At 46.3% G+C, this 24,642-nt stretch overlaps 1 protein-coding gene across 1 annotated transcript in view; it reads left to right on the top strand.

The window, feature by feature from the left end:
* The window catches only part of SMC1A (structural maintenance of chromosomes 1A), a 31,722-nt gene extending 11,323 nt beyond the window's left edge, over positions 1 to 20,399 (top strand). The window contains exons 10-25 of the mRNA XM_080653681.1: positions 126 to 311; positions 395 to 574; positions 675 to 821; positions 917 to 1,054; positions 1,795 to 1,911; positions 2,012 to 2,118; positions 5,282 to 5,423; positions 6,482 to 6,627; positions 6,719 to 6,872; positions 7,901 to 8,011; positions 14,322 to 14,478; positions 14,960 to 15,114; positions 15,232 to 15,383; positions 16,954 to 17,023; positions 17,280 to 17,390; positions 17,801 to 20,399. Of these exons, the coding sequence (XP_080509807.1) occupies positions 126 to 311; positions 395 to 574; positions 675 to 821; positions 917 to 1,054; positions 1,795 to 1,911; positions 2,012 to 2,118; positions 5,282 to 5,423; positions 6,482 to 6,627; positions 6,719 to 6,872; positions 7,901 to 8,011; positions 14,322 to 14,478; positions 14,960 to 15,114; positions 15,232 to 15,383; positions 16,954 to 17,023; positions 17,280 to 17,390; positions 17,801 to 17,884 (2,157 nt within the window). The 3' untranslated portion in view covers positions 17,885 to 20,399. The remainder of the gene's footprint in view (positions 1 to 125; positions 312 to 394; positions 575 to 674; positions 822 to 916; positions 1,055 to 1,794; positions 1,912 to 2,011; positions 2,119 to 5,281; positions 5,424 to 6,481; positions 6,628 to 6,718; positions 6,873 to 7,900; positions 8,012 to 14,321; positions 14,479 to 14,959; positions 15,115 to 15,231; positions 15,384 to 16,953; positions 17,024 to 17,279; positions 17,391 to 17,800) is intronic.
* Positions 20,400 to 24,642: the final 4,243 nt, after the last annotated feature.

Here is a 24,642-nt window from a genome sequence, read left to right on the forward strand (position 1 = left end):
CTTTCTTCATAGCCTGGGGGGCTATGTTCCTGATACAGACTCTGATCTACCCACGCTGGCAATTGGGGTTTCCGAGCCAGCTCCCCAAAGTCTCAGGCTTTATTTTTCTTTTGTGACTTCCTCAGTACGGCCGCCTCATTGACCTCTGCCAGCCCACACAAAAGAAGTATCAGATTGCTGTAACCAAGGTTTTGGGCAAGAACATGGATGCCATAATTGTGGACTCCGAAAAGACAGGCCGGGACTGTATTCAGTACATCAAGGAGCAGCGTGGGGAGCCAGAGACCTTCTTGCCTCTTGACTACCTGGAGGTGAGGCTGGTATCAAGACAGTGTGTGAAGGACCCTCCTCCTAGACCCCCATGTTCTGCCACCTACTGAGCTTCTTCCTACAGGTGAAACCTACAGATGAGAAACTCCGGGAGCTGAAGGGGGCCAAGCTGGTGATTGATGTCATTCGCTATGAGCCACCCCACATCAAAAAGGCCCTGCAGTATGCTTGTGGCAATGCCCTTGTCTGTGACAATGTGGAGGATGCCCGCCGCATTGCCTTTGGAGGCCACCAGCGCCACAAGGTATGGATTCCCTTGCCCAGATTGGAGCTGGACAGGCTGGCTTAGTATTGGAGATTCGTCTGTTCAGCTTCTCCTTCTCGGTTCTCCCTTCTGTGTATAGACAGTGGCACTGGATGGGACCCTGTTCCAGAAGTCAGGAGTGATCTCTGGTGGGGCCAGTGACCTGAAGGCCAAGGCGCGGCGCTGGGATGAGAAAGCAGTAGACAAGTTGAAAGAGAAGAAGGAGAGGTTGACAGAGGAGCTGAAAGTAAGCCGCTGACAACGCTGTCCCTGGGAGTGGGTGTCCTAAGCTCAGGCCGGCCACCTTCTTACCACCTCGCCCTTCTTTCTTGTCCACTTCAGGAGCAGATGAAGGCCAAGAGGAAAGAGGCAGAGCTGCGCCAGGTGCAGTCTCAGGCCCACGGGCTGCAAATGCGGCTCAAATACTCACAGAGCGACCTGGAACAGACCAAGACACGCCATCTAGCCCTGAATCTGCAGGTGGGGTCTGGCCCCAGCCCTGTTTTCTAAAGGCCATCTTCCCATTGCTGGCCCAGCTTTCTCTGGGGGTAGGGAACTTGTCCCGCTTCCCTCTCTCCCAGGCTGCTCCAGGGAACCAAGCATAGCGCAGAGTCAGACAGTCAGGGGTTCAGATCTTGGCTCTGTGTAACATGCAAGTTACTTAACCTATCAGTGTAAGTTTTTTTATCATTAGCTGTAAAATGGTAGTTAGGATACTACTCGCTTTATTAGGGTCATTGTGAAGATTGAATGAGTTAGTACATGTAAAGTGCTTAGACTGATTCTTTGCACCCAGTAAGTGCTCAGTAAATATTAGGGGCTATTATTAGCAGAATTCATTCATTTAATCAATATTTGAGCTTCTTCTAAAAGTGAATTGAAAGTGAGCTATAGGCATTTCAGTCCCTGTGTGGGGTACTCTTCTAGATGTTAATGTGTTTGATCATGACATGCTTCCCCAGACCACCCTGGAAGGGTTATGTAATGTGTGTGTGTGTGTGTGTTGTTTTGCCTTTTTCTAAAATTAAAAAGTGTGAGTTTTCTAAAACTTCTGAAGGTCTGTGGTAGTTCGAGAGACGCTGGAGCTTTGGTGCTAAGTCACGTTCTCTCAGCGTGTGAAGAGCTAGCTAGCCCTTTGTGTCCATGGCCAGGAAGCTCGGGTAGCTCCTTCCTCTAAGGAGCCTGGTCTCTTTTTACACTCTCAACCCCATTTCCTGCAGGAAAAGTCCAAGCTGGAGAGTGAGCTAGCCAACTTCGGGCCTCGCATCAATGATATCAAGAGGATCATCCAGAGCCGAGAGAGGGAAATGAAAGACTTGAAGGAGAAGATGAACCAGGTTGGTGGAGGAGCCAGGCCAGCATGTGCATCGGGGCAGGGCTGGGCCTGGAAGCAGCACTCTGACCCAAAGCGCTTTTGCCCTCCTTCGCTTCTGTCAGGTAGAGGATGAGGTGTTTGAAGAGTTTTGTCGGGAGATTGGTGTGCGTAACATTCGGGAGTTTGAGGAAGAGAAGGTGAAGAGGCAGAATGAGATCGCCAAGAAGCGGTAAGTGTAGAGACTGCAGTGCCTCTGAGACCCCAGCCTGACATCCTGGAAAGGCAGATGCTGTCATAAGGCTGGGAGCAGCTCTTAGAAAGATGGGCGTTTATTATAGGTCAGCCTTAGAGTACAGGGACATTAGGGAGGTGATGTCGCACTGTCCAGTGGTTAAGAGTGCCAACTTGAAATGTGGTTTACCTGGGTTAAAAAATCCCAGCTCCACAACTCGTGTTGGACAGTGACTTGATCTCTCTCAGCCCCCGTTTCCTTATCTATAAAATGGGATAATGCATGGCATTGTTGGACGGATCAGGTGAAATAATCCTCACAAAGCATTTAGCATAATACTTAGCACCTACTAAGAGCAATAAATATTAGCTTTTTAAAAATAATCCTGTAGTGTTGGGTTTTTTTAGATATATTTTTATTGATTTCAGAGAGGAAGGGAGAGCGAGAGAGAGAGAGCAACATCAATGATGAGAGAAATCATTGATTGGTTGCCTCTTGCACTCCCTGTACTGGGGATCAAGTCTGCATGTGCCCTGACCAGGAATCAACTGACCTCCTGGTTCATACATAGGTATACGCTCAACCACTGAGCCACACTGGCTGGGCAAATATTAGCTTTTATTATTGTCATTATCCTGATAGGCAATGCAGGTGAGGAGTAACAAAGTTCTAGGTTAGAAGAATAGTAAGAATAAACAGTTTCTCCTCTTCTCCCCACTTCAGTTTATTAATTTGTTCAGCAGACCTTTCTTGAGTACCTATGTTGTGCCAAGTTGTCCTGTGCTAGGTATTGGAGGGGGTTGGGAGATGGGGATGAGGCAGGTGAACATAGCACAGTCTCCCTGAAGGAGTTCATCTTCTGGCCCCTGGGCCTCAATTGGCAGTTCACGTAGCCCACAACCCATACAGTAAATATTCATTGCTCTTCTACCCCCAAGCCAAGCTCAAGGGATATAGAATTGAGTTAGAAACTGTCGCTGCCCTCAGCGAGTTGAGTTATGGAGTAGTAGGGGAGACAAACAAGTAGATAGATCAGCAACTTCAGATTAGTGTGATCAATACTGTACCTTAGGTAGATACAAAATACAAAGGAAATGGTCAAGGAACTTCAAATGAACAAGAGGAAAAATCCAAACAAGAGACCCAATAGAAAACTGGACAGAGGATGTAGTTAGCATGTCATGAAAAGAGAAGCTTGAATGGCTAATTACAAAGTGATGTTCAGTCTCATTCCTAATCAGAGAAATGTAAATTAAAACAATCTAGAGGTATTCAGTGAAAATAAGTCTCCGGAAGTTCTGTGACTTTAGCAAAGCCACACCTGGGTATGTATCACAGAGAGTCTTGCCACAGGGTCACAAAGGGATACATTCAGGGTGGTTTATCTTGTCATAATTTGGTAGTAGGATGTTGGTGCAATGTAGATAGCCATCACTGGGGAAAGTATAAGTTAAATGTGATGAGTCTACAGACTCCTGAATACTGTATGGCAGTTTAAAGCAAGAACTAGATGTACGGGCAGTGCCCTGTATAAATGTATAGCACCATGCATTTGTGTAAATTGAAAAACAAAATGACATTTTAAAAGGGGATGCATTTTAAGGCTGTGTACATATGTTTGTGTCTATATGTAAGTCTGTCGCTTTGGAGTGCATGCTCACTGTAAAGAAGATAAGGGGAGTGAAAATCAGGGAGTGAACCAGAGGAGACAAAGGAAGGGTCTTGCACAGACAGCTATCATAAATGTGTTAGGAACTGTGGGATGTGATTAGCTAGCTCAACAGCTATAAAGGGAGGAATCCAACAAAATGTAATAGAAACTAAGAACCTGCTCACAGCCTTCGGGAAAGGTTTTACAGAACAAGGAATGATGAAATGGAGACCTGTAGAGTGAGTAGGATTTAGCCAGCCGGGCAGCAAAGTCCCAGGCAGTGAGAACAGCATGCTCAGAGGTGTGAGAGACCATGCCTTGTTCTGGAAACTAAAGAGTTCTGAATGTCTGCAGCATAGAAACGGGGTCAGGTGGAAGGCGGGGATGGTGGAGAGGTCAGCGGGGGCCAGATCACAGAGGGCTTTATGAGTCATGCTTAGGAGATTGGACTTAAAATTGCATAGCTCAAAATTATAGAGTCAATTACATTTCATTTGGATTATAGTGACTAATAGGTTTAAACTGCCAGCATGACATCTGGCAGCATCTATGACACCACATTGGGAGTGTGGGGCCGCTGGAAGTATCTGTATGCTGGTTACATATTCTTGGAGTTCTGAAGAGATGGCGAGGAGGGCAATAGCAGGAATCTAGTATTTTCTCCATGGTATTTTGCTACCCAAGCTCTACTACCCCTTAGAAGTTCTGGAATCTTGGGGTGGGGGTACGCATGTACAGGCAGTAGTTGGAACGAGTCAATATGAAATGAATACCTGGCAGTAATGATGGTAACTACAGTTTACTGAGTACTTAACTGGGTGCCAGGTATGGTTCTAAGGACATTATACATATTAACTCCCAGTAACTCTGAGGTAAGTACTATTATTATTTCCATTTTACAGATGAGGAAACAGAGGCATGGAGAGGATAACTAACTTGCCCGAGAGTATACTACTAGTAAATGGCAGAGTTGGGATACCAATCCTCTTATCCCACCACACTAGACTGCACCAATGCCATAGGAGAAGGAGCCTGGGTTTGGTGCTAGACCTGGGTTTCAATCTCACCTTTGCCATTTACTAGCTCCGTGGCCTTGGGCAAGGTCTTTTACCTCTTGGCTCAAGTCTCCTTATTTGTAAAATGAGGATAATAATGCCTAGTTGTGAAGCTGTTGATTAGAGGATTAGAGGTAATGTATGTAAAGTACACAGAAGCTTAATAAATAGGAATTATAGCTGGTGGGTTGAGGTGGACCTTTTTTGTGCTTCCACCTAGAAAGTTGTGGGTGGAGGGTCTGGAGTCCTCCAGTATTTAAAGGGAGACTACTGGATTTTGGCACGGTTTCCCCTGGCTTGTGCCATTTGCACAAGGCTTGGCTGAGGAACTTAGTCCTCCTACTTTAGGGAACAGTTTTATATAGATGTGGATGGATGAGCTGGGTGGTGACTGCAATTTAGCAGTAACCCTGGGTCCCTACGTCCTGGGCCTAGTTTTCCTTTCTCCCCACAGTTTGGAGTTTGAGAATCAGAAGACTCGCTTGGGCATCCAGTTGGACTTTGAAAAGAACCAACTGAAGGAGGACCAGGATAAAGTACACATGTGGGAGCAAACGGTGAAAAAGGATGAAAATGAGATAGAAAAGCTCAAGAAGGTAAGGAAGGAGAGCATGAAAAGAACTCCCATGTACCCATCACCAAGATTCATTAGTCATTAACACGTTGCCATATTTGCTTTTCCAGACTCTCTGTGGATGCATATTCTTTTTTTTTAAATATTTTTTTTTTATTGATTTTAGAGAGGAAGGGGGAGGGGGGGAGAGATGGAAACATCAATGATGAGAGGGAATCATTGATTGGCTGCCTCCTGCATGCCCCACACTGGGGATAGAGCCCGAAACCTGGGCATGTGCCCTGACCGGGAATCGAACCGTGACCTCCTTGTTCATAGGTTGATGCTCAACTACTGAGCCATGCTGTCTGGGCTGTGCATATTCTTTTTATGAGCCATTTGAGAGTAAGCTGTCAATATGTCCTCTTTATGTGACTTTAAGATCAAAATGAAAACCAAACACTCCCCTTTTAAACAATCAGACTATAGTCCCCTGTGACTGACCACTCATTCCCAGTCCCTTTATTCTTCCCGGGGCTAACTCCATGGAGCGTGTATCTTCCAAATCTGCAGGTATTGATTGACTTGAATACTTGAACATTCACATATGTGTACTCATAGAAAAAATGCACCATATTGTTTGTGTAGGTTTAAAAAAACACATTGATGTTATTATATAGTTCACAACAGTAGTTTTGATGTGGAAAAGATGCTCTAGAATAACAAGACAAAATAACGAGTTTTAATTACAGTCTAGCCTTAACTTTGTGGATCTGTCCTATAAGTAATGCTGGGAGGAAATCGGCTAAAATATTGATTGTTTATCTCTAGCTGGTGGGGATTTTGAGTGATTTTTGTCATCCCCGCTAAATACTTTTTCTGTATTTTGAACTTCTGCACAGTAGGCAACTGGTAAAATGGGCAACCAGATCATTTAGAATAAGATAAAAGAAGCTTGAGGGGTGAGAGAGGTTTGTGGAAGCAGAGCTCATTGAAGAGAGGCTCCAGCAAACTGTGAAAAGGGTGGGGACAGGGGGAGAAGATCCTAGGAGAGAGAAGGAAAGCCTTCACCTCTTGTCCTGTTCCCCTTGCTGGGACCAGGAAGAACAAAGACACATGAAGATCATAGATGAGACCATGGCCCAACTGCAAGATCTGAAGAATCAGCACCTGGCCAAGAAGTCAGAGGTGAATGACAAGAATCACGAGATGGAGGAGATTCGTAAGAAACTGGGGGGCGCCAACAAGTGAGTGGGTTCAGGCCTGGGGTTGGGGCAAGTAGGTATGGCAGGCAACCTGCTGGATTTGGGTCTCACCTGTGTCCCTGGATCATCTTAGGGAAATGACCCATTTACAAAAGGAGGTGACAGCCATTGAGACCAAGCTTGAACAGAAGCGCAGTGACCGCCACAACCTGCTACAGGCCTGCAAGATGCAGGACATCAAGTTACCACTGTCCAAGGGCACCATGGATGATATTAGTCAGGAAGAGGTGAGTATCAGGGTTGGTGTTGGGAGTGGGCTGTGAGCAACATTAACCAGGGATGGGATGAAAGTGTGAAAGTGGCCGGGGAGGACAGGAGAGAGAGAGAGGGAGGGAGGGAGGGAGAGAGAGAGAAGGATGGTGGGACATAAGGAGGTATGGCAGGGGGAGGCTGTGGAGACAGGCGCCGTGAAAGGTAGTGGCCTGGTGTGACAGGGAAGTTCCATTGGGGATAGAGCTGTATGTCCGTAGGTGGTGAGGGAGGTAAGCCAGGAGAACATGAAATCATTCATTAACCTTAGGAATTGAGCTGTTAGCTCCAGTAGGTGATGGATATTGGTAGGAGCAGCAATTGAGGGGCATTAGGTAAGAGGAAAGGAAGATGGAAGATGGAGGACCTGAGGGATGATCGCTTAGTTGCAGTGAGGGAGGTTGGCCAGGAGAGGGTTGGGTAAGGGACATCAGCAATGCAGAGGTGACAAAGCTTAGTTATAGGAAAGGGAGGGCCACTAGCTGATAAAAGGGCCAAGTCATTTTATCCACTGGAAGTGAGGATTGGTAGCAAGGTGTGGGAATGTTAACTGAGGAGGTTTGCGTAGGTCTTGTCTTCTACTTGGATAGGTATCTCAGTCCCACATGTCCTCCTCCGTCCCCTCTTCCAAAATAGCATTTCACTTCAATTCAGCAAAATATTGTGAACGCCAGAAATGCACCGCGGCTCAAGGTATCATATGACATAATTACATCTAATCCAAACCACATCTCTGCCAGGCAGGCATTGCCCCACGTTAGAGATGAGAGAGCTCGGATCCCACAGCATGATTTGAACAGAAGCCCAGTGGGTCTGTGAAAGCAGATCAAACCCTTAGGCAGCAATAGAGCCCAATTTTGAACTCAGATCTTTTCTGCCTTCAAAGCTGCTGTCCTGCCACAAGGTGCTTTCTCAGTCATTGAAGGCTGCCAAGGAGCTCCAGCCCCTTCTAGAGGGGCCCTCTCCTGGCCAGTCTGCTCCATTCCACTCCGTGTTGCCTTTGCAGGGTAGCTCCCAGGGGGAGGATTCCGTGAGTGGTTCTCAGCGAACTTCCAGTATCTATGCACGAGAGGCCCTCATCGAAATTGACTACGGCGACCTGTGTGAGGATCTAAAGGTGAGGATCAGCCTCGGGGGTTGGGAGACGTTTTCCCACTGTCCAGAGAGTGGGTCACCTCATCTGGGGACTCTCTGGAGACCAGAGCCAGAAAGAAGGACAAGCTGGCAAGAGAGGGAGGGTCGAGTTATGATCCAGGGTCTCCCCCTATATGCACAGATCAACCGGCACATCTTCCTCCCCGACCTCAAGTTGCGCCCATCCCTGCCTGCTGCTCATCTTCCCCTTCCGTGTATAGGTACCTGGGGGTTCATTATAGCATTCTCTATATATTTGAGAACTTCCATACACACACAAAGAACAGGCTCCTGAACAGACAGAGCTCAGAGGTTCCTCAGCCCTCTGTCCCAGGTGCTCTTCTCATTTGGCTTTTTCTCATCCTGGATCTTTCTTTCAGCTACCATCTCTATGCTAGGTCCCACAAGTATCTCAGATGCCAGCCCTCCTCCCCAAATCTACCCCTTCTTAGAGCTGGCCACAGGTTCAAACCAGAAATCTGAGCCTCATGCTAGATTCCCTCTCTCACTTGGCCTATTCAGTGAATTACCAAGCCCTATCCATTCTATCTCCTAAATGGCTATTAAATTTTCTTTTTTCCTGTTCCTACTAGTTCAGGCCACTCACCTCTCACATGGACTACAGGAGCCTCCTAAATAGCTTCTGATGCTTTCCAATCCATCATTATAGCAGGGGGAATTGATTTTTTAAAAACTTGTTATTATGGAAGTTCTCAAATATATACAGAATGCTATAATGAACCCCCAGGTACCTATCACTCAGCTTCAGCAATTAGCAACATATGGTCAATCTTGTTTTTTATACCCTTCCATCTCCCTGTTGGCCTATTTTATTTAAATCAAATGCCAGATATTCCATTCATAGAAGGACTCTTTAAAAAACGTAACCACAACTCTTTAATATCATCTAATACTTAGTAAATGTTTAGATTTCCATGAACATCCCATAAATATCTTTTTTCTTTTGCACAGTTTTTGTGTTTAAATCAGGATTCAAGTGAGGTCCATATGTTAGAATTGGTTTCTTCTAGTCTATAACATTTTTTTCTTCCTATTTATGGAAGAAACTGGGTCATTGGACCTGCACAGTTTTCTACATTCCAAATTTGGCTGAGCATGTCCCATCATGTTATTTAACATGTTGTTCCATCCCCTGTATTTCTGTAAACTGGTAGTTAGGTCTAGGGTTTGACTGGATTCAGGTTCATTTTTTATTTTTGACAAGAATACATCATAGGTGGTACTCTGTGCTTGTAAACTTTTGTGTCGCATCAGTGAACACTGAATGTCAGTCCCATCTTTGTCATGATAAGATTGATCGTTGTTCAACATTCTTAAGAAATATTCTTGCCAAAAACTCAAGGATCTGATCAAGCTTTTATAACCACCAATTATAAGAAACACGGGTGCCAGAGGAACATGTTAAATAAAAGCTCAGGGATGCATTCAGCCAAATCCATACTGGAAAGTAAAGGACAGAAGACCTGTTCTCTATGAAGAAAGAAAATAAATACAGAGGGGGAACTTTTACAGACTATAAGAGACAAATCAACCCATTGGAATATGTGGCTCTCCCTTAAGTCCATTGCAAAGAAAAGGGGAATTTATAGATTAAATGAGATTTAAGAGACATGTCAGCCAGTTGCAATGTGCGTACCTTACTTGGAACTTGCGTTAAAAACCCGTAAAATTTATTTGGTTTGTTTTTGGTTTTTGTTAATCCTCATTTGAGGATATTTTTAAGAGAGTGGAAAGGAGGAAGGGAAGGAGCGGGAAAGGGAGAGAGAGAAACATTGATGTGAGAGACACACATCAATTAGATGCCTCCTGCACACATGCCCTCGGGGCTGGGGATTGAACCTCCAACCCAGGTATGCACCCTTGACCAGGAATAGAACCTGAGACCCTTCGGTGCTAGGGACAACACTCTAACTACTGAACAGTACCAGCCAGGGCTGTCAAAATTTTTTTTATAAAACAATCAGGACCATTTGAACACTGACCAGATAATTTATGATGCTCAGGAATTGCTGCTAATATTTTTAGGCGAGTTAATGGTATTGGGCTTTATTTATTTATTTATTTTTATTGTCTAAAGTTTTACATATGTCTCCTTTTTCCCCAATTGACCCTCCTTGGGTTTTATTTTTAACCGTCCTGTCTTTTATAACAGTGGTTCAAAATGGAGGTGGGGTGGATTTTGCATCCCTAGGGGACACTTGTTAATGTCTGGAGATATTCTTCACACCCACTTGTCACAACTGGGGTGGAGGTTACTACTGGCATCTAGGGATGTACTGTAGGGAAACATCCTACAGTACATAGGACAGCCCCCACAGAAACAATGCATCTGGCCCAAAATGTCAGCAGTGTTGAGATTCAGAAACCCTGCTCTTGATCAAGTTGAAGTATTTATGGATGAAATGCTTTGTCTGAGATTTGTTTTAAAATAATTGAACATAGAAAGGAATTAGGTATAGATGGCAGAGTATTTGCTCTGAGTTGATTATTGAAGCTGGGTAATAGGTACCTGGGAGCTCATTATATTCTCTGCATTTTTGTGTATGTTTGAAAAAAGAAAAACAATCTTGATCACTGGGTTCAGACATTGCTAGCCCTATCCATTTTTTTTAATCCACCTGAGGGAGTGGATTAAATTTTTGTCCATTGATTTTTAGAGAGTGGATGGGAGGGGGGAGAGAGACAGAGAGAGAGAGAAACATCCATGTGAGAGAGACAATTTGATTGGTTGTCTCCCTCTTGTGCCCAGTGCTTGAGCGGTGACCTATGAACCAGGAGGTCACAGTTTCTTCTTTATTAGCTAGAATACTGTAAGGAGAGATTTTTCTCTCATCAATTGTTTGGTTACCCTGAGGTATAGTTTGTGTAGGAAAGGCAGGATATATATGCTTGATTCTTTCCCTTTATTACCATTTATAAGCTAATGAGTTCTTTCTGTGGCATTCTCAAGATACGTCCGCTAATTGTTTTCTTATCATTATGAACTTAGAGGTTTAAACACATTTGGTATGTTGTACTCTGTGGTGGTGGTTATTCTTACTGATCAAGTTGTCGCATCTTTGGCCAGTGGGAACTCATTCAAGTTGGCTTCTGAATCATTTTGACACAGCTCTTGTAGTCTTTGATATCTTCCTTGCTTCTTGGTATTTCCTGACTCATCCTCTACATTTCCTACCCCATGTCCTGAATTAGCCCTTTCTCTGAAAAGCTCTTGACTTCTTTTAGTCGGAAAATGCTATTATTTAGTGACCACTGTCTTGACACTGGAGTGTTTATAACTGCTGGGTTGCTTGGTGCTTCTAGAACTTTTTGGTAGACTGACCTATGAAATGTATATTTTTCTTTTGAAGGAACATGTATCATGAGTTTATATTCATACTTCCAATTTAAATCGTAATTCTCACAGTTCAACATCATTGATTTTATGTTTGAGTCTCCAGTTACTCTTACTAAAGATCTTGGTTCCTAGCTACTAGTACGCTAACATAGTAACATATTTATCCTATTCTGTAATAGTTTGGAAATCACAATAAGATACTATTAGCAACAATTTAATTTTTGAATGCTGTCTAACATTTCCTTGAGGTTCTTTATTGTTGTTAAGCTAATAGCTCATTGGGTATGTGTTTCTGTTTTAAAGTAATTTGAAAGAATTCTCTGTGTTTAAACAACCTAATATATAGTCAGATATTTTTGTTTAGTTTTTAAGGAATTGCTCTTTTTTTGTATTGTGATTAATTTTTCCCAACTTTAATTTTGAAAATGTTCAAATCTATAGAATAATTGAAAGGATAGTGATCATCCATCCATATGCCTTTCATCTTAAATTCACCAATGAATATTTTTCAGTGTTTTTTTCTCAGCTCGATTCCCTTCCCTCTACACCACACACTTTTTTCTGTTTTTGCTGAACTGTTTGAAGGAAGCTGCAGACTTCAACTCTAAATGGTTCAGCATCCTGAGAACAAGATATCCTCCTCCATAACCACAATTCCATATTACACCTAAGAAGAGTAATAGTAATTTCATATTTCATATCCTGCCCATATTCAGATTTCCCTAGGTGTTTCAAAAGTGCCTTTTATAAAAGCTTAAAAAAAACCACACCAAACTATGATCCAATCATATGTTGCTTTTGGTTCTTCTGTCTCTTTAATTTCCATTAATGTGGAATATTCCCCTCGCCTTTTTTCATAACTGATCTTTTGAAGAGTCTGTGTGTTGCCTTTTTTTTTCTATGTGTTGTCTCAAAGAATGGATATGTTAGGGGTATGTTATAGATATGTCAGTTTGTTTTCATTGTTGCTTAACGTGTTCTTCCTGTGAGTTGGGAGTTTGATCTCTTCTGGAGGCTTGATGGATTTCGGTTAAGTAATTTTTGGGCAAGAACATTTCATTGGTGATGCTTTGCACTTTGGATTGCATTATGCCAGGAGGCACACACTGTCAGGATGCCCCATATTCATGCTGCTAAGTTTGGTCCTCAGTTAAGGTATCGCCAGATCTCTCAACACCAAACATAACACTTTTACCTTTGTACATAGTTAGAAAACTTGAGGGTGGTTTTTTTGGCATCTTGTGAATATCTGGTTCCCCAACAATTGTTTTTATTTTTTTTGTGGAAAAATCTTAATGTTGACATCATTGCGGGTGTCCCCCCTTCTTCCCCCCCTTTGCCACCTCCACCCACCCCTGCCTTTTCCTCCCTTGGCCTTCACCAAACTACTGTCTGTGTCCATGGGATATTTGTGTATGTTCTTTAGCTAATGCCTTCACCTTCTCGATCTAGTCACCCCACCCAACAATTTTTTTACCCAGTGTTTTCCACATTTTGGTTGAATTCTTTCTTATAATTATGTAGTCTTCATATGGTTCTAAACCCAAAAGTATAGTACAAGGCACATGAAGAGAAGTTTAGCTTCCTTTCCTGTCCCCGTCACCTCTCATCCTCTCTGTAACCATTTTAATTAGCTCTTGGATTATCCTTTTTTTTGCTGCTGTACTTTTGAAAGACAAATACATTTGTATGCAAATATATTCATATTCCTTCTCTCAGATGAAAGGTAGCATTGCGTTGAGTACCTTTTGTGTTTCACTTATATCCTAGAGACCACTTTACACCGGTATTTAGAAATCTTCAGAAGGGCTTTTCTAAAATATATTTATATATATAGTCATGTCATTCCTGTGCTTAAAGGCATTCGGTGGAGCGTCACATCTTTTGGATAAAGTCCAAACCTCTTAAATACTAAAAGGCCCTTCATCATCAGGCTTCCTCGTGTGCCTCTAGCCTTGTCTCTTTTCCCAGCATGCACTCGCGTGCACACACATACACACAGTTGCTACTTTTGCCATGCTGAATTGCCTTTTTTGTGGGGTGGAGAGGCTTTTGAATTTTTTTGTTATTGACACTATTACAGGTCTCCCCCATTCCTCCCCCTTGCCCATCTCCACCCAGTGACATTTTTAAGGTTGATTACTCTTGAATTTCTTCAAATTCCTTGAAGAAACTATGAGCAAACCCCTGGTTTTGCATATGATGACCCCATCTGCCTAGAAGCCTGCTCTTTCTCTCCGACCTCACCATTCAGTCTGCAGGCCTGAGCTTAAACATATTCCTAGAAGCCTTCCCTAGCTGCAGAGTCTGAGTTAAGTGACCTTGTGTGCTGACCCCACATGTCTGTTGATCGGAGTCTTGGTATCACCATATAGGGTCCTGATCATGTACTTGTATGCGTTCCCCTGTTAGTCTGCCAGCTCTGAGCACAGGAACCGTGGCTCACAGGATCTCAGGGCCCTGGTGCCTGGCACTCGGAAGGCATTCAGTAAATATTTATTGACTAAAAGTGGCAGAAAGGCACAAGCCCCGACATGCATCGCAATATCCATAAAACCTAAAACCAAACTCAAGTGGAATTTGCTCAGATGTAGTGATCTGGTTATTTGTTGTACAGTCCCGGCCAGCCTGTGTGGGAGCCTCTAGGTCACCCTGGGATGGTGCTGGCTCATGGCCTGGGCTGAGAGCCAGAGAGGGGCCCCACCAGCTGCTCCTGAGAGACGGAGAAGTTGACAGGGCTGGGGGGAAGGGCTAGAGATGAGAAAGCATCAGCCTGTGATTTCCGGGGATGGTGGGATGGTTACTATGGGAGGAACCGAGCTGGGGAAGAACCTGAACTCGATTCAGGAGCGGGTACCCATGCAGTCAAGCATCTCTGGGGGCCTGGGCGATGGGCCCTGGCCTTCCTTGATGTCATTGGGCCTGGGGTTTACAGGATGCTCAGGCTGAGGAGGAGATCAAGCAGGAGATGAACACACTGCAGCAGAAGCTGAACGAGCAGCAGAGCGTGCTGCAGCGTATCGCCGCCCCCAACATGAAGGCCATGGAAAAGCTGGAAAGCGTCCGAGACAAGTTCCAGGAGACCTCGGATGGTAGGATTTCCCCCTTTTACTTGGGCCCGAGATAAAGACAGGAGGCTGGAGGTGTGGCAAGGGCCTGCTGCTACACATCCCAAGAGCTCCCGTTTTCACATGCTTTCTTACTTGAAACTCCCAGGAGGCCTAAACAGTAGGGGTTATCACACCTGTTTATAGAGTAGAAAACTGCTGCGGTTCAAAGAGGGCGAATTAATTGCAATGGTTGCACAGCTGGTTGCTGGTAGAGCCCAGGGAAGAATCCATGTTTATGTGGCTCCAAGCCCATGTTGCTTCCTTTGCACCACGTGGCCAGTCCACCGGATACAGCTGGTGGTGGGACCATCTTCCGGGGACTCCCCCCGGGCATTCGTCTCCCTCTGTGGGGTATCGCTGCTCTGTAGATTGTCACTTGCAGGTCATTCTTGTCAGACACCATGGTCCTCAGCCTTGGCTGAGCCTGGGCACTGAGGAGTCGCCTGTCTTTCCCTTGTGGCAGAGTTTGAGGCGGCCCGAAAGCGAGCCAAGAAGGCCAAGCAGGCATTCGAACAGATCAAGAAAGAGCGCTTTGACCGCTTCAATGCTTGTTTTGAATCTGTGGCCACCAACATCGATGAGATCTACAAGGCCCTGTCCCGCAACAGCAGTGCCCAGGTAGGCTGGAGCCCCTTATCCAACCAGCCCCTGTCATCCTCAGTTGCCCTTCCCTCGAGGCTTCCTGTCCGCATCCCCGTCCAGACCCAAGTCCTCACCCATCTGCCTCCCCTCTAGGCATTCCTGGGCCCTGAAAACCCTGAGGAGCCCTATTTGGACGGCATTAACTACAACTGCGTGGCCCCTGGCAAACGCTTCCGGCCCATGGACAACTTGTCAGGCGGGGAGAAAACTGTGGCAGCTCTGGCCCTGCTCTTTGCCATTCATAGGTAAGGCTGTGCCCGCCAGGGCAATTGGTGGAGAGATGAACTGAGGCCACTGGAGACTCTGGGGCCCAAGGATCTGCAGAGATCTGCAGGGGTGATGGTGTTCTGGTGGAATTGGGATTGCGCCCCTGTTTCCCTACCTACTACCACACCTGGCCTTCGTTTCCTAGGCCCATTTTTCCCACCATCCTCATCCCATCAGCATGCCCTCACTAGCCCCGAATGTATTCAATCGTCCCACCAGGGTGTTGCTCACGTGATTGCTGGCTAATCAGTCTTTTCCATGCAAATACAGCGTGACCGTCACCTACCGCCCCTTCATGTCTCATTCTCCTCCTATTCCTCTGGGAAGCCTGTTTTGACCTGAGAAGCATACCTTGACTTTCCCCTCCTGAATGCCACTTGTACTTGAATCTGACCCCCACAACCTAGTGCTGGATTGTATAGTGTCATTCAGTGAGCGTTTCTTTCTTTTTTTTTTTTTTAATACATTTTATTGATATTTTACAGAGAGGAAGGGAGAGAGATAGAGAGCTAGAAACACTGATGAGAGAGAAACATGGATCAGCTGCCTCCTGCACACCTCCCACTGGGGATATGCCCGCAACCAAGGTACATGCCCTTGACCGGAATCGAACCCGGGACCCTTCAGTCCGCAGGCCGACGCTCTATCCACTGAGCCAAACCGGCTAGGGCAGTGAGCGTTTCTTGAGGGCCACTCTGTACCAGACCCTCTAGGGCTATTAGTGTCACAGATGAGTCAGACATGGTCTCTGTCCTCAAGGAGCTTGTGGTTTAGTGGAAGTTAGATGTGTAAGCAGGCAGTGAGCTTGGATGCACAGAGGAGGGGCACCACCCACTCTGGAGAAGGATAGGGCTGGCCAGCGAAGGCTTTTGGAGGTAAAGTAGGTAACACATGAGCAGGAAATGTAAAGAATGAGTAGAGCCCGACCAGTGTGGCTCAGTGGTTGAGCGTTGACCTATGAACCAGGAGGTCACAGTTCAATTCCCGGTCCCGGCACATGCTCGGGTTGCGGGCTCGAACTCCAGTGGGGGGCATGCAGGAGGCAGCTGATCAGTGATTCTCATTATTGATGTTTCTTTCTCTCCCTTCCTCTCTGCAATCAATATATAAAAGAATGAGTAGAAATTGGCCAGGGAGAGAGGAGGCATTACAGGCGGACTGTGTAACATGTGTGCAGGCAGGGAGACATGAGAGCAAGGTGCAGGTGGGCGGGGCAGACTTCTAGGCGGCCTGGTGAGTATGGCCAGAGCCTAGGGCAGCTTCACCTCCCCAGCCAGCCTGGAGGCTCTGGGGAGGGCCGCGTCTGCTGGTTCTACAGGATCCGGGAGCACAGGGCTGGGTGCTGCGGAGGGCTCAGTGGGTCTGGGCTCAGTGGGTCTGTTGGCCTTAGGGGCTCGGGGAACATGAAGGCCTGGGTTTTTCGTCTCTGAAGAAGTGGAGGGGAATCTGGCCTGTGTGATGGGCCCTGGGGCTGTTCTGCCCCACCCCCACCGCATTCATGTCGCTCACCTACTGGTCCCCCTCCCCTCTTGCTCCCCACCCCTCCAGCTACAAGCCAGCCCCCTTCTTCGTCCTGGATGAGATTGATGCCGCCCTGGATAACACCAACATTGGCAAGGTGGGTGCAAGGAAAGAGGTGCCTAGGCTGGGGCTGGGTTTCGGGGGGCAGCTCCTGAGTGTGCCCTGGTTTTTCCTGCTGTTTGCTCTCTGTGTCGGGAGGCTGGGCCAATGGTCATTCATGCCCTGCTAGTCAGTGGCCTCTTCTTAGTATATCATCCCCCTGTACCCCCACCTCTGCTTCTGGTTCTGACTGGGAAAACATAAGGTATTATTAAGGCTTCAGCCCTGCTGTGTGTTGATGGCCCCTTCCACAGGTGGCCAACTACATCAAGGAGCAGTCGACCTGCAACTTCCAGGCCATCGTCATCTCTCTCAAGGAGGAGTTCTACACCAAGGCCGAGAGCCTCATTGGAGTCTACCCTGAGGTAGAGTGGGCCTGGAGCCAGCCCCACTCCCTGCCTGACTCCCCAGGACAGTACGGGAAGGTCACAGTGAAGGGGTGCGAGGCGGGGAAGCACAGAGACTCAAGTCCTGAATGGCCATCTGGGCTGGTTGGAGCTCTGCCCTGGAGGCTTACCCAACTCAGCTGGGCAGGGCCATTGCACCTGGGGACAAATGGAAAGGCCAGGCATAGGCAGCCAGACAGAAACAGCAGCAGCATGCAGAGGTGGGCAGGGAGAGGCACATGGGACTGAGCATGGCCTCTCACACCCAGAGAGAACCACTGCTTTGGCTTTGGGCAGGTATGTAGGGAGGAGGGCTTGAGGCCCCCAGTCCTGGGACTCTTAATCCCCTCCTTACAATTTCATTTTTCTTTCTCTCTCTCCTCCTTCAGCAAGGGGACTGTGTGATCAGCAAAGTCTTGACCTTTGACCTCACCAAGTACCCAGATGCCAACCCCAATCCCAATGAGCAGTAGCAGTTCTGCCCTCCCGCCCTCTTTGGATCCCTAAGCTGCCCATCTGCCAATCTCTGGATATTTGGCTTCAACCTTCCCTTTTCTCCTCTCCCTGTTTGCTATTGTCATGGGATTTAGGCGCTGCTATCGAGCACAAAGAGGAACAGAGGTGATGTTAGGTCTGGAGCAAAAACTCCTGAGCTATAGGGAGCATTCTGGCCTCTGGAAGGAGGTGCTGAGCTAAACAGGGCCATTTATCTATCCCCTCCCCCCAAACCTCGCCTTCCATCAGCCCATTACATGGGTCTATGGAACTCCTTGCATTTTGCTTGTGTGTGGGTATGTGTGTGTGCATGTGGTTGTGTTTGCAAAATGATGATATTGGAGACTCATTTTAGAAGGAGTCTAGGTTGGCCCTGGCTGGTGTGGCTCAGTGTTTGGAGTATCGGCCTGCACACTAAAGGGTCCTGGGTTTGATTCCCAGTCAAGGGCATTTATCTGGGTTGCAGGCTTGATCCCCGCCCCTGGTCTGGGTGTGTGTGGGAGGCAACCAATCGATGTATCTCTCTCACATCGATGTTTCTCTCTCCCCTACTTCCCCCTCCCTCCCACTCTTTAAAAACCAACCAGAAAAAATATCCTCATTTCTCCAGTGAGGATTAAAAAAAATGAAAAAATAAGGAATCTAGGTTGAATTTGACTCCAAGAGAGCTTCGTATGACTGCACCCCAGAACTGGGCAAAGGTATTCAGGACCTCATAGGAAGGAGTCGGGCAGTCACATGAGACTGCCTGCATCCCCTCATTTGTGTTTTCATTTATTTGTGTATTTATCAAACACATATTGAGCGCGCTGTTTGTCAGGCTCTCTGATAGGAATGCAGAGCTGAGTCATGTGATCCCTCCTAAGGAGATGCGTTGGGTTCAGGAGTTCCTGTGGTTAGCTGAATCATGTATAGGCACTTTGAATTTGAGGAGACCACCACCTCCAGGCTTCCTGGAGAAGGTCGGATTGGAGTTGGGCCTTGATAAATCGGTAGGATTTGGTCAGGCGCTAGGAATAGGGCCTGGGCACTAGGAGCAAAGCCCGGGCTTCAGGGACAGACAGTTGCAGGTTCTAGTCCCATTTTTTAAAATTCAGAGGTAGGAAAAGTAATTCCTAGAAGAAATGGGTGTAGGAAACAAAACAGTAGAGGTAACGGAAGGGCCCTAGGAGCTTGGGAGCGAGGAAGGTAATGGTAATGCGCTTGGGGCGGAGGTGAGGGAAAAGGAAGAAGCATGGGCGTGCTCCCAGGGGGGAGAGCCCTAGTCCCATTTTTTTAATCACTCGCTCGTGTGACATTGGGCAAGTCATTTGACCTTTCTGTGCCTCGCTGTTTCCTCATCTGTAAAATAGGGCTAACAATATTACCTACCTCACATAGGATTTAATGATGTCAAGCTTCTCACTGGAGGCCTTAACCCTGCTCGGAGCCCACTAGGTGCTGAACCCTCAGAATACAGCCTTCTCATGCCTGGATCCCTGAGGGCTTCTGATCCCAGTTGTTAGGAACAGAAGGAGCCTCCAAATCTGGGAGATGCTAAATGTCCTGGTTACTAGGAAAGTCCCGGGCACCGATGGGGGAGGGGTTACCTGGTACGTGGACGGCCTAAGGAACTCTGTAGCTTCAATCGTATGTAATAACTGGGTGCCCGGGCCCCGACCTGAATTGTGAGGAAGTAGGGAGAGGTGGCCTGGGCCACATAGCCAAACACATTGATGTTCGTTTTGGGAATTAGCTGCAGGGACCGTGCTGGGCGCAGCCTGCTGCCACGAGGTCAGTCTTTGCTTGTTCGCACACACCACCAGACTGTCACCCTTTCCCGATCTGTATACTGCATCGTTGTTTTTGAAAAGTTAAGTCAGTTCTAATTGCTCAAGTCATCCTTGAATCCACTCTTTTTAAGACATTAGATGATTACAAATAGAGCTAGCTTTGTTTGACCGCCGTTTTCCCTCCCTCCCTTAACTGCTGTTCTGTTTGTTGTACATCTTTCTATCTAGACTTTAAGATTTTTACATATACTAATTCATTGGAAATGTTATTGTGTTTAATGCAGACATACATGGACATGTCCTGCAATTTGCTTTCTTGGCCTAATGCTTTTGAGATCAGCGCATGTTGCTAATAGATCATGTCATCCTTTGTAATCACTGTAAAGATTGCGGTCATAAAACTATTTTCTGGTTTTGATATTACAAAATACATAGGAGCATTGTGTGTGTGTGTGTGTGTGTGTGTGTGTGTGTGTGTGAGAAAATGTACCTGTGATTGATGCCTAGAAATTGAAATGAAAGAGTCATAGGCTATTTATATTTTTGTTTTTAATAGATAATTCCAAATTGCCCTCCTGTACCACTTACTCAATATTTTTCTTCAGTTTGTCTTAGGTTTAACATCATATACTTCAGTTTTCATCCTAAGTAGTGACATCGTGAAACCACGGGTTTTATGTGTTGTTATGTTGTTTTTTAATGCATATTAAAAGGTATAATCAAAACTAATTTGTCTGTGTTCAATCAAAGAAGTCCCATACCACCAGTGTGCCGCAGTTTGGGAAGTACTGGCATAATTATAAGCGCAGTTTGGGAGTCCCCCAGGTTCAAATTTTAGCTGTAGCAGCTTGAGCCTGTTCCTTCACCTGCATGGGCCTCAGTTTCCTCCTGTAGGAAAGGAGCTAATAGAAGCCTACCTTGCAGCAGTGCAGGGAGGATGAAGGGAAATACGTTTGAAGCGCTGGCTGACACATTCTCCCAGGCCTTTCAAGGTAGCGATTGCTGTTCTCCCCATTTACAGAGGGGGAAACGCCCAGGAAGGGTAAGTGACCCAGATAACAGAGTTTGAACTCGGGCCCTCCAATTCTGTCTTGGGGTTTCTCCACTGAGGGTGGTTATTCGCCTTGGATTTGTACTTGACTCACTTGTGAAGCTTCTTCCTTTTTAAAAGTCAAAGCAATATGTACACAGGTTGGAAAATAAGGTCGCACAGAAAAGCTTATAATCAAAAGCAGTAGCTCCCTGCTGCACCTCCACAGCCAAAGACTAGAGCTCTGTGCTCTGGCCCTGCCCCTGGAGATCTTCAGTAGGGTGTGGGTAATAATCTAGATCAGCGGTTTTCAACCTTTTTTCTTTTTTAAAATGTATATTTTTTATTGATTTCAGGGAGGAAGGGGGAGAGAGAGAGATAGGATGAGAAAGAATAATTGATCAGCTGCCTCCTGCACGCTCCCCATGGTATGGAGCCCGCAACCTGGGCATGTGCCCTGACAGAGAATCAAACCGTGATCTGGCTCATAGGTCGACACTCAACCACTGAGCCACACCGGCTGGGCTCAACCTTTTTCATCTCGTGGCACATATAAACTAATTCCAACAATTCGGTGGCACACCAAAAAATAGATTTGTTTCCCCCGAGCTGACTAAATTAAAAAGGTATCATTTTGATTCATTCACATCGGATGGCTATTGTGTTGGCTGTTGTCATGTTTTTATTTGACAGCCTAAGGGAAAAGAGGTCAGTGCCCCTGACTAGTCAGATTATCGCATGTTTTAAGAATTTATTGTGTGCTTTAAAAATTCTTGCGGCACACCAGGAAATCGCTGATCTAGATAACATTCCTATCTCACAGGGTGGAAAGGATTATATGCTATGCCTTGGGCTATGGCCCTGGAACACAGGAACACAATTGCTAAAAGTATCTTACATTCCGAGGATCAGAGAGGAGATAACTTGTCTGAGATCTCAGTGTTTCAGTGTCAGAGCCTAGACTTCAACTTGATTCTTCTCTGTGCTTGCCTAGCACCTTCCTGTTGTGCCTCACCGCCTCCTGTCATCACAAGGTAACGTGCTCAGTGAAGGCTGTGCTCAGAGGAGAGCAAACAGCAGAACTGTTTTCAAAAGGAAGCTGGATCTGAGGAACATCCTTAGGGCTCATTGGAGGACACTAGGTTGCGTCCCTTATACTCCGGACCCTGCAACCTTGGTCTGGGGTGTTGGAGAGTATTCCACGACTGTCTACTTTTTTAAAAATATTTTTTTTTTATTTCAGAGAGGAAGAATGAGCTAGAAACATCAATGATGAGAATCCTTGACCGGCTGCCTCCACGCCCCCTACTGGGGATTGAGCCCACAACCCGGGCATGTGCCCTTGACTGGAATCGAATCCGGGACCCTTCAGTCTGCAGGCTGACCTCTATCCACTGAGCTGAACCAGACAGGGCCACAGTGTCTACTTTCAATTGGGCACTTCACTCTGGGAATCCTGGTGTTGCACACCAAGCACACAAACATGAGTCCAGTCTTTGTTGAGGAGCTCACTCTAGTTGGGGAGGCAATTCATGAAACAGCCATTAACCATCCAGTGTCGGTGTGGTCAGTGTTCTGACAGGAGCACGGAAAAAGGAGGGGCATCTAGTTTAGGTAAAGGTTCAGGGAATGCATCCTCTAATCTAGGAGATGATATCTGAGCTGAGTCCTGAGGGACTGGCCAGTTGAGGAAGTGGAATTCCCAGATAGTGGGAATGGTATGCACAAAGACCTGAAGGCAAGAAACAGCAAAGCAATTCACAAATACTGAAGCATGAGGTTTCCTGGGGTGGGGAGGAGCAGCTGGAGAGGTAAGCAGGAACCAGATTTGAAGCCTAAGAGCCTGGCTACAGAGTCCAGATTTATCTCCTGGGACAGTGTGGTTCTCAAAGTGGCTGCACACTAGAAACTCCTGGGGCATCCTGAACCCAGCCTCTAAAGCTCAGTTTCACTAACTGGGGTGGGGCCTCAGAATCCTGAGTGCTGATGAAGGTCGGCATATGACTTTAGGGTGCGGCCAGGCTAGAACTGTAGCCTGAAGGCAGTGGCGGGGGGAGGGCTGTGGAGTGGTTTTAAGTTGGGAGACTCTGGGTCAGATGTGAACTAGCAAACCCCTTACTGGCCAGTCCGTGTGAAATGGATCCTGTGAGATGCTCATGCTGTCGGTTCCCATGCCTGTAGTTTCCCTGTTGTTCAGTTCTACAGTGTATTATACTTGCTTATTTTGTCTCTCTGAAGAAGCTGTGAGCACCAGGGTGGGACTGGGGTTATCTTGCTATGGATATGTTCCCGGCAAAAAGCACAGCACCTGACCCAAAACAGGCACCCGGTAAATAGATTTTGAAAGAATGAATGCATTTGTGAGGGAGAGGAGACAAGGACATTAGTTAGGAAACTTGAAAATACCAGGCGGCCTACTCAAAGACAAGGGCAGTGGGAATGGTTTGGAGGTGATAAGGTGTGACCTGTTAAGGGATGATGATGAACCAGACTTGGTGACTGATTATTGGCTGGGGAGGGTGACTGAGACAATAGAGTGAACACCCATTAATAGCCAAGATTCCTACTCTAGCCCAGTAATTCCCCTTCCCAGTTTATCTGAATCCAGACTACTCAGTAAGTGAAATTCCTCCCTCAAGTTAGTCAAACATTCTCTGTGTGCTGTGTGGTCACCCCCTCTCCCCAGTTACAGATTTATCCCGTTCAATAAATCTTGGCTAAGCACCGCCTGTGTACAGTGAGGCTTTTCCACGCCAGGACTCTGGACCCTTTCCTCCCTCAAGAGATGTTTTTGAGGATGTCCCCAGGTACGACTTACATCCCTGAGACAGGAACCTAGAGTGAGATGGCCAGATGTCAGACCTGTAAGGGAACTTACAGACTTTGTCCAACCCCATTCTGAGGCCCTTGGGAAGAAACGTCAAGGTCCCCCTACTAGGAAGTGTTGGGGCCAGAAGTGGAACCTAAGTTCCCTTTCCCCATCACCGCTAGAGCCTTGAAGGTGGGACTTAGATTGGCCTTAAAGATCAATATACTGGACGGGGCAAACAAAAAGCTTGTTAATTACACTGTCCCCTTCTGGAAACTCCCAGCAAACCTGCTGTGTCCACAGTTCCTTTTACAGCATTTCTTAAACATAAGTTGCTATGCTCTGTGCCATGTGACCTCACAATCCTGGCCACTGATGGTTAGGTTGGGATAATATCTGTCTCAAGGACACCTAATCTCTAGGTTAGCCAATGGCCTCACTAGATTTTTGTGCAGCAGAAGTGGTGCCAGAAACTAAACAGCAAAAGCAAGGAGAAAACTTCAGAAACCTGACATTTGAATCATGAGAACATGGGGCCACAAAGTAGCAGAAGCCATGAAATATCAAGACAGCCATAGACCAAAAGGACACAGAAGCCATGAAGCAGTAGGAGCCACAAGGAACAGAAACCATGAGACAAAACCCTGAATCCAGCCCTAACTGGTTTGGCTCAGTGGATAGAGCGTTGGCCTGCAGACTGAAACGTCCCAGGTTTGATTCCTGTCAAGGGCATGTACCTTGGTTGTGGGCACATCCCCAATAGGAGGTGTGCAGGAGGCAGCTGATCGATGTTTCTCTCTCATCGATGTTTCTAGCTCTCTATCCCTCTCCCTCTCTGTAAAAAAATCAATAAAGTGCATATTTAAAATTTAAAAAAAACCTGAATCCAGCCCGGCCAGTGTGGCTCAGTAGTTGAACATTGACCTATGAACCAGGAGGCCACAGTCAGGGCACATGCCCAGGTTGCAGGCTCGATCCCAAGTAGGGGGCGTGCAGGAGGCAGCCGATGAATGATTCTCTCTAATCATTGATGTTTCTATCTCTCCCTCTCCCTTGCTCTCTGAAATCAATAAAAATATATTTTAAAATGATCAATAAATTTATAAATAGAAAATCTGCATATTA

Source organism: Plecotus auritus (genome assembly GCF_963455305.1).
Source record: "Plecotus auritus genome assembly, chromosome: X".
Lineage (NCBI taxonomy): Eukaryota > Metazoa > Chordata > Mammalia > Chiroptera > Vespertilionidae > Plecotus > Plecotus auritus.